The 15783-nt window shown below is 44.8% G+C and overlaps 1 protein-coding gene across 2 annotated transcripts; it reads right to left on the reverse strand.

Annotated features, from left to right (window-relative positions):
* Positions 1-1348: 1348 nt before the first annotated feature.
* On the reverse strand, positions 1349-15160 carry CLDN11 (claudin 11). Of its 2 annotated transcripts, XM_088019556.1 has the most exons (5): positions 14935-15160; positions 10885-11049; positions 9779-9781; positions 4282-4367; positions 1349-1600 (listed from the first exon to the last, which is right to left on the reverse strand). In XM_088019556.1, the coding sequence occupies exons 1-5, from the start codon at positions 15158-15160 to the stop codon at positions 1349-1351; spliced, it is 732 nt and encodes a 243-aa protein (XP_087875682.1). The 2 variants fall into 2 exon arrangements, with proteins under 2 accessions (XP_087875682.1, XP_027956594.1); XM_028100793.2 differs by lacking the exons at positions 4282-4367; positions 9779-9781 and having other exon boundaries at positions 1349-1581.
* Positions 15161-15783: the final 623 nt, after the last annotated feature.

Consider the following 15783-nt stretch of genomic DNA (forward strand, 5'->3'; position numbering starts at 1 on the left):
TTCAAAGTAGACAAAAACGTTTATCTGTGTAATGCTAGGGACTTGGTTTCTGACTTCTGCCCATTTATGTATGACTCAAAGTTGCTATAACGTCACTCCACTGGTTTCACTTTTATGACCACGCAGAACCACTATGGTACAGTGAATGAAACAGAGTGTTTTCATCACTCAGGGCAGGCAGAATGCCTTGTTCCTGAGTCACGACCAGGTTCCCTATCAATTACTAGTAGAAATTAATGAGAATGGTGAAAATCCATGGATGGCACCTCTGGACACGACAGACTACCGAGGCCACTTTTGCACACAGTCTGTTATTTTATTGCACAGGTTTCACTTAAAGGACAAAATGCACCATCAATGTTTGGAGAGTTTGGGGTCTCAAATACTGATACAGCATCAGTGTTTACACCTGTAAAGCCAAATTCAACAGCATGATTTATGTTAAACAATACCACTTCAAGATGGCTAACAAAATGAAAATAGAGAAAGGGGGGGAAAAGCTTTAAAAATGTGTTAAGTTGAAGCATATGCAAGTGTAGGATTAAAAACTGTATCATACAAATCTGGAAATCAAAAATATTTTGTGGCATGTCAGTTAGAGTTATATTCACTTGGACTGTTATTTATCATATAATTAAGGCCTATTTGGTTCATTTCCTTCATACTGATGAATTGAGAATTTCAGGAAAACCATGGTTATAAAAATGATCAATCTTGAAAAAGTATGTACAGATAAATGTAAAATCACAAACTAAAAAATATCCCCACCCCTTGCCCTCGATTTACAAAAGGGAAAGTTTCCCATGGAGGGAAAATTCCACAATCCCCTCCCTCCCCACCTCATGTCCCCAGTTCTGTTTTTTTCTATCACTTAAAACTAAATGACCTTGGAGCCGAAGAGGAGGGAGTGAACAGAGAGGCATCTTTATGAGGCTCCCATTGTCATCTGTAACAGTTTGAAAGGTGTCTTTTATTTCTTTCCCCACACCCAACTCAGCAATGTTTTGCAAGATATTTAAAATTTAAAGAGAGAGAGGAAAATATATATACATATACATATGCATATACATATATATACTGGTGAACAACAAAGGAATGCCCAAGAAAAGAGCTAATAATGGGCAAAACCATGAGAAAAGTGTGTGGGCATTTTCTGAGCTAAAGATTCCTTTTAAGGCAACGAACAGGGAGAGGGGTATTAAGACTAAAAAATGCCAGACAGGATGCTTTTCTAGAACTTTGGCTTTGGAGCCTGGCATTGGAGCGGGTTCCCGCTGCCTGTGGCAAGCAAACCCAGGGCCACGGGCGCAGAATCTGCAGCACGTCGGTGGGCAGGCCAGCAGCTCTCTTATACATGGGCACTCTTGGCATGAGTGGGCGAGCTGGAGCCCGAAGAGTAGTAGAAACGGTTTTCACCAAACGACTGGGCATCTCCGGCGCAGCAGATGATGACACAGCCACCCACGAGGCACAGCACAGCACCGATCCAGCCCGCATACAGGGAGTAGCCAAAGCTGACAATGGTGGTCTCGCGGTGGGCGCACACGGGGAACCAGATGGTTGCGACGATGGCACAGAGAGCTGTGGAGACAGGGGAGAGCTGTGACCGGGTGCAGAGAGCTGTGGGGACAGGGGAGAGCTGTGACCAGGCACGGAGAGCTGCGGAGACAGGGGAGAGCTGCGGGGACAGGGGATGCGTCAAACTACTAGGTCCCTATTTTTCCAGCAGGTGCCAGACACCAAAGAACTCCAAAGTAAAAGCCCAGAAATGAATCATTGAAGCCAAAAAAGAGGTATTTGTGTTTACTTACGTATCTTCACTTTACATATCTTTACTTATAATTCTATGATTATGCTTACCTAACTGTGTTATAATTACCTCCTTACATGCCTATTTCCCATTCCAAACTCAGTTCCTTGAAGGAAGGGGCCATGTCCTACTTACGTCTGTAAAGCCGGGGTTTAACTCACTGTGAGGCACATAGCGTGTGCTCAGTGTATACCAGCTCAATGACTAGATGGCCTGATGTATTCGGAAATGAGAAATGAAATGATGCCCACTTGATTTTTCCACTCTATTTTTTCAATTTGGTCAATTCCCATTACAAAGACCTTGAAGAAGCTCTGAGAATTCTCTTGCTGTGGTGGATGTTGCCAGACATCAGTCAAGTATTGGCCACGAGTCTGAGTTCGTGTTACACTGTTCACAATCACACAAACAAATGATACTTGGAGTGAAAGAATTTACTCATGCAAAGATTGTATGGTGATGATATCTGTGGTGATGAGTCACAATGGCGGAATTTTATGGTCTTCCACCAACCAGTCTAACTTTCAGACTTGGCTTAGATTTTAAAGAGTAGGATAAGAAATAGCTTCTGTATCATTTAGTTCTTCCCCTCCTCCTAAGCAGAGTAGCAAAACAAGGACAGGCAGGAGCCTATGAAAACTTTACAAAAAATTTTAAACCTCTACACCAGCATTGTCAAGTAGGGTAGTCACAAGCGACGGGGGCTTTTAAATGTTTCTCATGAGGCTAGGGAGATCAAAAAACGGTGTTTTGAATATTAATTAATTAAAATTTAAATAACCCCAGGTGGCCAGTGGCTAATGCGCTGAACAACACAACTCCAGACAAAGTAACTCCACAGCTTCCTTTGGTATCATCTGATTTCTCACAGCTACAAGCAGGAAAGAAATTTTACTCGAAGCTTTAAATTGGGATGACACACTAAAGTTGGCAGATCAAGAAAATAATAATAATGAGGTTGCCCATCATTAGCCATAAAGCTTTCAACAAATTCAAGGCAGGGCACTGCGATGTTTGCTACCTGGAGTATCCTTGTCACTTTCAACTCAGCAAGCGTTTCTGATTTCTATTCACACGAAGTTATTTTCTGACTTAACCTCTATGCCCACAGAGAAGACACATAATTTTTCCTCAAACATAAGTACTCAAATCTAACAGCCTCATACATTAGTTCTAAACTGAAGAAAAGATTTAAGTCTCACCCACTTTGAAAGACCTCTTTAGCCCCCTCACTGCCTTTGTGTAGCTTGTAACAGGCTCTTGTTAACAACAGACTAAGCCTACCCCATACACTTAAATAGATGTGATTCCTATTATATAAAAAAGCACAGATCCCTAGTAGAAGTCAGAGGGAAGAAAGTTAATTTGGGGGTTTTGAGTCTCTCAAATTGGCTTTCTAACAGCCTAAATTCACTCCATTAATTGTGAACTACTCACATATTTCAGGAGTTTTTATAGACTATCTAAGAAGCTAAAATCTATCCATATGTTAATAGCTTCATTTTTTCTTAAAGAGTAAGAACAATCACGGCAGCCTCTGTAATATGTTTGTATGAGTTATGTTGTCCTTCTGTGAGTAGTGTTCTCAAGACCAGTGTCAATGGAATCTTCCCTTTCCAGCCCAGGGCCTCGAACGCCTGAGACACAGGAGAAAAGGCTTTTTCTCTCCTCCTCCAGCCACACATTCCAAATGCAGCCCTCACCAAGAACGGCTTGGCTACTGTCAGAGTCATACCCTCAGCAAGACACAAAGAAAGAGGAGAAGAAAAAGTCTTTTCCTGTGTCAGGACAAGAAACAGAAACTCTTCTAGAGTGTTTCAGCCAGGGAGAACTGCTCTAGATTCTTCATATCGATACACAATCCAGCTACACACCCCTAGACCCCCAAAGTGGGCACTCATTCTGCTTGAGCAAAACAGCAACGTAGCAAGGGTTTCCAAATGCCCAAGCTTCAATAGAAGGAAAAGGTGGGTAGGGAATAGCTGAATTCCATAGGGAAAAAAAAAATTTGATTTCCCAGACAACTGATTTGGTTCAATTCAACCGATCTTTCCCATAAACAATTAGCCTGGTTTCAAAACAGCTTATGGTTCAAATTAAGTTATATTTTTCAATTGCTTCGTATTTTTACATACAACACATATACATGCACAAGTGTTCCCCACACTTCATGTAAACCTAACTCAAATGCAGATTTGGTGTAGATTTTATAAAATAAAGATGTATATTTTATAGATACTTTATATATATAAAATAAAATAAGAAATTGCCTAGTTCTTCCCCTCTTTCTAAACAAAATAATACGAGTATCTTCACGTGGGGAAAGAATCAGGCTCAATATTCCAAAAATAATCATCAGCCTTGATTTCGATTGTTTTAGGGATTTTGTTAGATTTTATTCCAATGTAATTCACTAGAAAAAGGAAACATCAGGAAAATGTCTAAACTCCTACATAATGAACCTAGAGGACTGGATGAATGGATGGGTGGATGGATGGATGGATGAGAGACAGTCTCATTTCAAGTCTACTTTCCACTTCAAACACATCAAAACTGACTTCCCAAATCATAAAACTGTAATGTAACTTTAACACATTTAAAGTTACAAGCTCATGATTTACCTCATTAAAGATTTCCTTCTTTTATAATCCATGCAAAACAAGGCAAATGAGTGCCAGCAGGGTCACATTATTTCCTAGTAGATAAATGAACTCTGGGTGAATTCCTGTGGCTCTCAAAGATGAGCCACATCAAAACCACTAAAAGATGACAGTCCGCCACACAACATGAAGGGAAATGAGAGGTTCGCTGGAAATAGTGACCTTCAAATGAACTCAGAATGAAGAATGTTTAGAAACCAAAAAAGAAGAATTTACTCAATGTCAGCGTGGTTTGAAGGGAAAGGGGGATGTTTTCAACAGTAAAGTTAAAATGCAAGTTAAACTATTACTTAACTAAAAGATGTGAAATGTTAATAAAACAATAGCAATAACATTTGACTTTCTTCATGACATAGAAGGCCTGCTAGATTTATTTCTATTTGCAGACACACACACACACACACACACACACACAGAGTTTATAATGGTTCTCCCAATTACTTGGAGAAAATAAAGAAAATGCTTTTCTAAAAGAGTCACAGTTACCCATAGGTAAAGAAAAATGAAGAAAAAGAGAATTTTCGTTGCTTTTCTTTTCATGTCATCAGAATGTATTTTTAAAGTAAGTCTCTAACAGAAGAATTTTAACACTCAGATTTTTCAATCTATTTCTCCTCTTCTACCTTCCAAAGGTGAAATAGTTAATTTTACAAGGGGGGGCAAGGAATCTGTCATTTGGAAGGGAGCAGAAAGTGAAAATTGGGGGCATACTTAGCTAAAAAAAAAAAAGAAGAAGAAGAAGAAAAGAAGGAGGAGGTGGAGGAGAGCAGGGAAGAAGGCTTCACTGTGTAGATACAGATTTCTCCAGACTTGGTGCTCTCACAAATAGAAATCCCTGCTCTTCAGGGAATAAAATTGTTTGCCTCTTTTGGTAAGTTTCAAATAATGTAATACAATGTGTTCATTAGTAGACAGAATACAGCCTTATTAAAAGTTAACAATGATCCTGATGTAGCCAAACACAGAAAATAGTTGGAAAGGCAATTTTAGAGCAATGAAAGGTACTTGCAGCTTTTAATTTCTTTAGGGATTAGATGACACATAGTAACATAGTTAAATAAATGTGATGAAGTTAAATAAAATTAGTAAACGTGTGTTTGACTTTGAAGGCAACAATTTAGAGAGAGACGGAAAGACTGACAGAGGCCCAAAAAGGCAGAAGAGCACAAGACTCTGACATTTCTTCCTTCTTCCAATGAATACCACTGTTTTCAGGCTTTGTCACTTTCAGAACTAAGAACTGACAGTACTTTTAAGAGCATTATTTCTAGCACAAAGCAAGATTTCCATTAAAATCACATAAATTACTCTGAATGACAGACGTAATACTGGAAAAAAATCTTCCTTGATGTTATATCTGAGCTTTGCTTCAAAAAAATTCTGGGGACTGGAAGAAAAGAAGTACATAGATGAAATAGGTTGGCTATGAGTTCATCATTATCGAGAATGAGCTTGGGTTATACTACTACTTCTACTTTTGGGTATGTATGAAATTTTCCACAATAAAAACTATTTTTTAAATCTCCCTCCATTTAAACATTTGACAATGCACTTATTGCTGCCTTCTATAACTGATGCTATTATAACATATGATCGAAATAGCAACTAACTTTAGCTTTGTACCAATTAACTCAAGGCAACAAGTAATGAGATTTCTAACGAGCTGTTGGAGCTCGTTAGAAATTCATTTGTTGTGTCCTTACAAATTTGAATCTAGAAAAATTTTATTTTCTTTTTTTTTAATTTGTGATTCTCTAAATTTTGACTTAAGAAAACATAGCTGCCAAAGGACATACTCTTCTTACACAATGACTTTTATGAAGATCTAATATTTAAAACAATCATCAAGCCAATGGAACATTTGACTACATTATTTTCCTGGCCTGCTTTCAACATTTTTTCCTTTTATTTCTATTTCATAATTCATTATCCTTTTTTTCCCCATAACCTTTTTTAAAAGCCAGTCCCGTGGTTATTTGTTAATTTTTTTTCTAATCACAGAACTTAGAGATGCGAGAGACCTCATAAAAAGCAGTTAATTCTTCCAATTTTACTGATAACTGTCATTTTAAGTCACAACCATACTAAAGGTACCACAACCATTCCACTACCCATATGAAATTTGATTTACATCATGGGCTTGTTTGTATAAAGCTAATGAGTTTAGAGAAAGACTTTTTCCATCTATTCTCTTAAGACCCCAGGATTAAGGGTATCACTGTTTACTCCACACCCAAGGGTGACCTCTCCTAGGACATCTGATTCTGTGTGCATGACAAGCTCAATCTCTCCCACAGTAGCACACACCCTTTATTTTACTACAATTCCATTATTAACCTGTAAGTTCCAAGTTAAAACAACTTTTTTTCTAATACAAATACAATTCCTGGGGCCATATTTTTTCAAAAAGAGGAGAGAAAACGACAGGATCCCACTTAGGAAGGAATATACACTTCCTCTCCTACCATTCCCTACCCCGTTCTCTCCAAGAAACACCCAAATCAAGTACTTTCTAAGTTACAATGAGGTGAGAATGAGATCAAATCAGAACTAAGCCTGACCGTTTTTAGCTGGGTAGTTTGATGTGACTTCTTATAATGGAATAGGCAAAAAACTCCAACTATTTGTGATCTACACTCTGGTTTTTACAATGTAAACAATGGAAATATCTCCATTAGGCCAGGATGCAACCTAGCATTTCCAGGAACAGCTCACTGACTCTCTTGACCAGTGCCATGTGTGGAGATTACCCCACAGGAATGAGATATGATCAAAAGAATACCCAACTGCCCTCTGGGTTAGCTCTCTATTTCCTCTAACCAATAACAGCAATGATAACAGCAACCATTTGTGGAGCACTTACTATGTGCCAGACACCAGGCTAAATAACTTGCATACCTCCTTTTCAATATTCTTACCAACCTCAGATATAAGCATTATTGCCTCATTTCAAGTAAAGGGTCAGAGACATTAAGTAACTGCCCTAATTCACACAGCCGGAAAGTGGCAGATCCAAGATTCAGTACAGTTGGTCTGACGCCCAGTGATAAGATAAGGCAGCTCAAGGCATAGGCACCTCCTGCCTTGGTAGGGGCTCTTGAAAAGCCACAGATGAGATTTACTGGGATCCATCCTAGATCTGAGAAGTCGGCTACATCAGGCTCCCATTCCTTCCCCCCCAAAGCAGGACCAAATCCTCACACCATTAAACTTAAGACTATTGAGAAGATAAAGCTGTTGTACAACAGACATAATTTTTTTTAAGCTTTTGGAAAAATAAAAATTTTCAGGGTCAGGAAGAACTGACTTTAATTAATAGTGCTTACAGTTTCCATACCCAGATTAGCTTCAGTATTGTTTCCAGTTCCCAGGCCCCAAAACCCCAGTGCTGCCTGGTCCCCTTTGGTCAGCCACCACACCTCAGCTGGGGCATCCCTGGTGACCCCCAGGATCCAACAGGAGCCCAGCACTGGCTTCTCCAGGGAGAGCGTCAGAAGCCAATCCCGAGCAACACAAAGGGAGTCTTCTCTCTAGCTCCTCCCACCCACTGACAACAGGGGAACCGAGGCACTGGGCTTCAGAGAAGACCCAGAGGGGACCAGCAGGTGCCACAATTGAGACAATGAGCATTGCATTTCCAGAGCGAGCTCAGTCCAGTCAAAACAACATCCAACCTGAAGGCAAGCGGTGACCCACTGAGAAATAAACCTGACAGGAGCCATCAAAGAGGCAGCAGGTTAACTCTGGAAATTCAAAGCTACAAGAGGGCAAGGGGTGGCATCCTCACTCCAACCTAATAAACAAGTGGCCAGAAGGCTGCAGCAGCTCTGGAAGAGTCCAATCCCTCAACGCGCCTCCAGGTTTTCACTCCAGGCAAGTAACCGGGGACTGAGGGACTCCCACCACTACCGGCCCCGCCTCCCATTCCTCTCTAGGACTCTGTCCACATATTCCAACCAACCCACTCAACAAAGATAAAGAAAAGCTTTAATTCAGCTACGAAGTTTCAAACAACTCACCTGGACGATTCACTTGTTTTTAGGATTTTTTTTTTTTAAAGATTTTATTTATTCATGAGAGACAGAGAGAGAGAGAGAGAGAGGCAGAGGGAGAAGCAGGCTCCCAAGGAGCAGGGAGCCCGATGCGGGACTCGATCCCAGGACCCTGGGATCATGACCTGAGCCGAAGGCAGACGCTTAACCATCTGAGCCACCCAGGCGCCCATTTTTAGGATTTTTTTAAATACCAATTTGTCTATATATACTGCTTTATATCTTTTTTCCCCACAGGGTTTGAGGTTTTTGTTTTGTTTTGTTTTAATGTATTCTCTTAGTGGATATCCTATGACTCTCATATGGAAGGCCAGAATTTCTAAAAATGAACACCTAACACAACAGATTCACCCGTTGGGTCTGGCATCCTCGGAGACAGAGAGAGCCTTCTGGGGCTTCTGTAAGAATGGGAGGCAGGTAACAATGGCAACCGCCTAGGATGAGAAGGGTTTCCACCTGGATTCCGCACACCAATTTACCTGTAGAGCTTTGGTCTAACTGTTGGAAAGGGAATTTGAATGTAAAGATCTGATCTCCAAAAAGCAATGTAACAGAGGACCCTGTGAGTTCGATGGATCACCTGATACTGAGCCTGTGTTCCATGTGGCACTCCCACATAGATTCTTTGTGCCTGGAACCAAAATGTCCATGCCCAGATTCTTCTCCGGAAATGACGGGTGGCCCTCTGGTCTTTTCACTCCCATTACCCAACCCCACACACACCTACACAAGCCCCTCCTCTGAATTCTCTGTGGCTTCACAAGTCCCTGAAAACCTCCATCCCTTTGCGAAACGGCACCCCTACTCCTCATGTCCCCTTACCTCACCGATGTCACTGCAGGTGACCATTACTAAGTGGCACTGACCCGCATAGAACCCTGACCCTTCCCCTTCAACATATAGTCTGATACCAGTTTGGGGATGGGAATTCCTTGTCTCAGGAGAACCGGACTCGATGTCTAACCCATAGGCAGACCAGTTGCTGCTCACCAACATATCAGTGCACTTTGCAACAAGAGCTGCTCTTAAAATTCATGGCTCCTATTAGGATTTAGAATGCGCTAGTGGAATTAGCATTCAAGAAAAAAAGTAGAGAGAAATGAAATCACTGAAGAGAGCAGAGCTAGAAGGATCCACCCTAGGTTGTTAAATCAAGCCGTCTGTGTGCAGGAGAAACTAGGAAAACTGAACAAGCACGTGCCATTTCCTTGGCCTGGGCTATTCCCCCACCCCCCTCCAACCCATGATCTGACTACCTTCTCTTCCACGCTCAACACTCATCACTGGGGTCCTCTGCTCTGGGAAACTCCTCCAGCCTGGCTTAGGCTCCTTCCTATGCGTGTGCACACCCTGTGCACTTTTTTAAATGAGCACATGCCACACTCTATCGAGATGTCCAAGTACACTCAAAGCAGAGACCGCCTTCTTCCCCCAGTGTCCCCAGTGCCAATCATGATGCCTGGCACTCAGCAGATGCTCCATGAATCCTTACTGAATAAAAGATTAAGGGATACCTGGCTGGCTCAGTCGGTGGAGCATGTGACCCTTGGTCTCGGGGTTATGAGTTTGAGTCCCACATTAGGTGTAGAGATTACTTAAAAATATAATAAATAAAAAAAAATAACTGCATCATCACTAGTGATCTACCACACTCAACATCTTACTTTTCTCTTGCCCTCCTCTTTCTCTACTCTTTCTTTATACATTAAATGAAGTTCTCAATTGTAGCTACACATAAGAATCATCTGGAATGGGGCGCCTGGGTGGCTCAGATGGTTAAGCCTTCGGCTCAGGTTATGATCACCAGGTCCTGGAATCGGGCCCCACGTCGGGCTCCCAGCTCAGTGGAGAGTCTGCTTCTCCCTCTCCCTCTGCCTCTACCCCTGCTTGTGTGCTCTTTCTCTCTCTCTAATGAATAAATTTTTTAAAAAATCTAAAAAAAAAAAGAATCACCTGGCAGCTTCCAAAAAATATCTTTGCTTGGCCTGATGCCCAGTAATTCCAAATGCTGGGGTCTGGAGAGAGGTATTCCCAAGAAAGAGATTCCACTGCGAAGCCTGAGTGGAGAGCCACTGTGTTACTCTCTCCTGTCCCCTGGTCTCTCTCTTAAGTATACCCACTTTTTTCCTTTTGCTTTTTAACGTTTTTTTTTTTCATGTCCAGTGACCCCCGCAGACATTACTTATCCCTCTGCATCAACTACCCATGAAACATAAAGAGATACACATTATGGGGGGGCTCTTCCCGGGTGGGTATGCCTGACTGCCTTTCACATGCCTCCTGAACTCAAGGAAGCAGCAGCAAGACCTGAGATTCATCAGGTTCACTCAAAGATGGAGTGCTCTATAGAAAGCTGTCTTACCCAGCAGAATGAGCAGAACGCCAGCCAGCTGGGCCCGCCTGTACTTGGCCACACCAGGCTCCTGGCCCATTCGAATGCAGGGGAGAACCGTCAGCAGCAGGAGAATGGCGGGCAGCCCCAGGACTGAGGCTGCTATCATCAGGGCTCGGCAGGCCTGGACATAGCCTGGACACAAGAGAACAGACAGGGGCGTTAGACCATGGGTCCCCTTGGGGCCTGAACCCTGGCTCAAGGGAATCCAGCACCATCCGCCTTCCTCTGGCCCTATTCCAGGACTCACAATATGGTAAATGCTGTCGAAGATCACTTCACATGTTCAGATTTTAAAGTGACTCCCTGGCAAACAAAGGAGGTTGGAGGCTGGAGAGACTGGGTGGACATCTCTGGTTTAGACCACCTTTCTAAGCTCCCAGGATGAATGGGCCAGGAGCCCAATTACACCATTACATTGCCTTATGAAAGAGTCAGATTAAAACTCAAACCCTCCCGGATGTCTTCTGTGATGGTCTGTGCTGATCCCAGCCTGCTGCTGATACACTCTGCCTGGGTGATCGTGGGCAAGTCACTAAACTGCTATGTCTTAGCACCGTCCTCGTCGGTAACATAAAAATGGTAATAGTGCCTGTATCTCTCTAAAAGATCAACTAAGATTAACTTAGTTAACTCATGCAGTGCTTAGAACAGTGCCTGGCACATACTAAGTATTCCAAAAAGATTAGCTATTATTCCTGGTATTATTACTCTGTGTCAGGGCAATCATTTTATCTCCAGGTGTACGTGGCAATTTTGTCCCTAACCGTTGTGCTTTTAATTCCCATTGTATATAGTGTGTGGTCCTAATTGGACTAAACTAAGACTCGGGCTTCCTCTCTTGATATTTCCGCAGAGGCTGCTGTGCTCATGAATCCTGACCCCTACTGACAGTCAGGCACTATTTCCTGCCTCACCCAGTCTCCTGGGTGTGCTTCCACTAAGGTCTGGTATCGCTTAAAAGGCATCTCTGTGCCTGGGTGGCTCAGTCGGTTAAGCATCTGCCTTCGGCTCAGGTCATGATCCCAGGGTCCTGGGATCGAGCCCCGCATCAGGCTCCTTGCTCAGTGGGGAGCCTGCTTCTCCCTCTGCCTGCCGCTCCCACTGCTTGTGCTCTTGTTCTCTCACTCTCTCTCTACCTGACAAATAAATAAAATCTTTACAAAAAAAAAAGGGGGGGCATGTCTCCAGTCCCAAGGATTCCTAGAGGAATCCTGCCTTGGTCTTCAGCAGATGATACGCAATTATGAATGAAGGAATAAGAAGTTGAATAATAAGAGTGGAGCAAAACCAAATGAACTTTACGCTGTCAAATAAAATGCCAGGTAACAATTTCATTAAGAAACAGATTACAGGGCGCCTGGGTGGCTCAGATGGTTAAGCGTCTGCCTTTGGCTCAGGTCATTATCCCAGGGCACTGGGATCGAGTCCCATGTCAGGCTCCCTGCTCAGCGGGGAGCCTGCTTCTCCCTCTGCCTCTCTCTTTCTCTCTCTCTCTGTCTCTCATGAATAAACAAATAAAATCTTTAAAAAAAAGAAAGATTACAATATGTGCAATGTTTATGTAAGATAAAACTAACAAGATACTGGCAGAATATGGCAGACTTAAATGTGTTGTTTCTCATTAAAACATTCTCCCTCCTCCAAAAACGAAGGAGAGGGGTGTATTTATTACTCTCCCTTTTCCACTCAGATGGAATTAGAGCTAGTGGCCTGGGGGAGGCAGAGTTAGAGACAAAGCCAAAAATGAGCCCCAATTTCTGCCTCACACACCAAGACTGTCATACCAAATCTGGTCAGCCTGTCCTGTGCACCAAGACCCAATTGCAACACTCTCTTAGCAAGATCTAGTTTGCCAGAATTCAGACTCTTCAAGGGTACTTTTCCAGCCATTGCCCATCCCAGCTTCTTCAAAATGAAAGCTGAACAATCAATCAACTGTCTGTTGACTTGAAGATTCCCCCAGGGAAGAGCCACAGGATTCTGAGGCAGGACATCTGGCTGAAGCCCAGTGCCCCTGCGGCTTGTAGGAAGGCCAAGGTGGACACAGCAGAAGCAGTCAACTAACAACTGAGGTTCTGAAATTCATGGTGCAGGCTGTCTACGTGCTCAAGGCCAAGGCCATGCCTGAAAAATCAAAAGATGGAGACGGAGTTCTGTTCCTGGGCCCACCCAATTGCGAGGGAGGGGGAGAGCAGGAAGGATTAGGCCCTCCCTAAAATGTACTCCAACTGTAGGATGGTCTGTTCTCTGAAAATAAACCACTAGGCTCTGAATGCTCAGGAAATTTAACTTCAGGGGAAAGAAAGAAAGAGTGATTTTATGCTATGGTCAGATTCCTACAAATACCATGCCCAGCTTTTAATAAAAAATTACAGAAGCAACTTATGAAGCCTCTACTACATCAAAGGAGGTTTACATTTCTCATCTCATTTAATCCCCCAAGACAACTCTGAAAGAGAGGTGGTTGGTTTGATTTTAATTTTTTAAAGGAAGACAACTGGGATTCACAGAGATTAGTGAATTGTCCTGAATTATCCAGATGATGAGCACTGGATCCCAGAGTCTGACCAGGTCTACCCAAGGCTGCCATTAAGTGAAGGTGAGCGCAGATCTGGGTTCCCGGGACTTCTGTCATTCTGGAAGTTCAAAACGGAGTAGAAGGGGTTGCCTGTCTGGCTCAGTCAATAGAGTGAGTGACAATTGATCTCGGGGTTGTGAGTTCAAGCCCCACGTTGAGTGTAGAGATAAATTAAATAAGAAAACTTTTTTTTTAATTTTTAAAAAATGGAGAAGAGGATAGTGCTTGGCAGGACTGACATGCATTGTGTGCACTAGCTGTGCTTCAGTGGCAATGCCTGGTGCAGAAGATGCAAAGAGAGTAGGACGCCATCTCTATCTTGGAGGAATTTAAAATGTGGTAGAAAAACTTCACTCACGATGAGCAAAAAAGTCAAAATGTGTCCTGATAGTGATAAGCATCAAATACCAGGGCAGCAAGGAGGAAGGGGGGATTGATTACAGCTACACTTGTGGGAAAGCTTAAAGGGGAGGAGCAGAGTTTCCAGGAGAGCTAAAGGATCTCCCAGGGGTGGCACAAAGCCAAAGGCTCCCAGACTGGCCTTGGGGCCCAGTTACTCCGCTGATGAAAGAAACCAGGATAGGCTTTTAAATGTGTACCTCAGGGCACCTGGGTGGCTCAGTGGGCTGGGGTCATGATCTCAAGGTCCTGGGATCAAGCCCCTGGACAGGCCCCCTGCTCAGTGGGGAATCTGCTTCTCCCTCTGCCCCTCCCCCTGCTCGTGCTCTCTCCCACTCCCTGTATCTCTCTCAAAATAAATAAATAAAATCTTTATAAATAAATAACTAAATTTGCACCATCATCAGAGGCTAGCGGGACAGAAGGCAATCGTGTATAGGCTAAACCCGCTGGCAGGACAGAGAGAAAGAGCAAAAACCCGAAGGGGAGCCTGCGATGTAGCCAATCACCCAACTGGCTCGAGGTTTTCATCTGAATTGAAACTGTTGCCCAGAATTGTTCAATAGGGAAGTAAGTGAAGATGCCCCCCCGCCCCCCCGCCTGGCGTCGGAGGAGCTAGACAATTCTCTCCTCTCCCCTCTCAGACACAGCTGGAGGGGAGCGGGCAACCCACGGTGGCTCACCTTCTCACAGGGTGAGCGTGCCCTCGGCGGGGGGGGGGGGGGGGGCGACACCGCTTCCCTATCGGACCCGAGAGGTGCAGAGTCAGGGAGGGGGCGGACGGACGCCCCCACTGCGGGGGCAAGGGATGGGGAAAGTAAGACAACCCCCCCACCCCCCCAGCCTACGAGAGCAGACCTAGCGGAGCTGGGAGGGCCCTGACTTGGCCAGAACTAACCTTTACAAAAAGGTGGGACTGAAGGTGTCAAATATGTGCCCTAAGGTCTTGAGTGTTTCTGTGACCGCCATCTAATGCGCCCATCCCCAGTCTGCCCCGAAGATCAGGGTTTGCAGCAGCCACTCAGAGGTGGGGTCCTTACCGGGCAGGATGAGGATGTCCACCAGGGGCTTGCAGTGGTACAGCCCCGTGGCCATGACGCAGTCAGCCCACAGACCCTTGGAGCCCAGTTCGTCCAGCTTGCGGCAGGTGGGGATGGTGTAGCCGCAGGTCACCACCCAGTCATTGGTGGACGTAGTGACGATAATGCCGATCCAACCCACGAAGCTCGTGACGAAGCCCACTACCTGCAGGCACGTGGCCACCATCGTGTCCGCCACCCTGGCGTCCCCGGGCCTCGCCCCTCACTAGCTGTGCCCGCGCCCGCGCCCGCGCCCGGGACTGGACGGCGCCTGCCCCGGTCGTCTCTTGCGCGCGCTCGCGAGGCGCTGACCCGCGACGGCCGGACGTGGGACGCTGGAGGCGGCGGCAGGCCAGGAAAGGCTGCGAGCCCAGCTCCGACGGCACGACGGGCGCACGGCAGGGACAGCGGCGCGGCTGGGCAGTGCGCCCCCGCCCCCCTCTTTAAACTCCGTAGACTCGGCCGGCGAGCGCCAATCGGCAACGGCCCGGGGCGAGCCGGCCAATCGCTGGGCGGGGCCCGGGGTGGGGTGTGGGGGGGAGCGGGTTAGGGAGGGGGGCGATGCCTCGGCGCTCAGCCCCGTGTCGCGCGGTCCAGGTTGGAAAGTAAAATAATTCGTTCCAGGTCCAAGAAATGGAAAGCGTCAGGCGCGAGTTCTGTTTTGCTGCAAATTATTTCTCTTCTTGCTGCCCGTCTCACATCTCTGCCTCTGGGTCTCCTCTTTGCTCCATCCCTCCTCCTTCTCCCCATTCGTTCTTTCTTCCCAGCTGAGAGCAGGGACCGTGGTCCTCCCAAGGGTGCCCGGTACAG

Source organism: Eumetopias jubatus, unplaced genomic scaffold (genome assembly GCF_037043125.1).
Source record: "Eumetopias jubatus isolate StellerSeaLion01/CBP00866 unplaced genomic scaffold, mEumJub1_p1.0 scaffold_1, whole genome shotgun sequence".
Taxonomy (NCBI): domain Eukaryota; kingdom Metazoa; phylum Chordata; class Mammalia; order Carnivora; family Otariidae; genus Eumetopias; species Eumetopias jubatus.

Bases quoted from the DNA above. Each gene is read 5' to 3' on its own strand.
- CLDN11 (XM_088019556.1), bottom strand. From the start codon at position 15,160: ATGGTGGCCACGTGCCTGCAGGTAGTGGGCTTCGTCACGAGCTTCGTG. The intron at 11,050-14,934 runs GTAAGGACCCCA...TCTTGTGTCCAG, and splicing joins GGACATCCTCATCCTGCCCG to GCTATGTCCAGGCCTGCCGA. The intron at 1,601-4,281 runs GTCCTCTAGGTT...ACCCGGTCACAG, and splicing joins TCCACCCATCCATTCATCCA to CTCTCCCCTGTCTCCACAGC.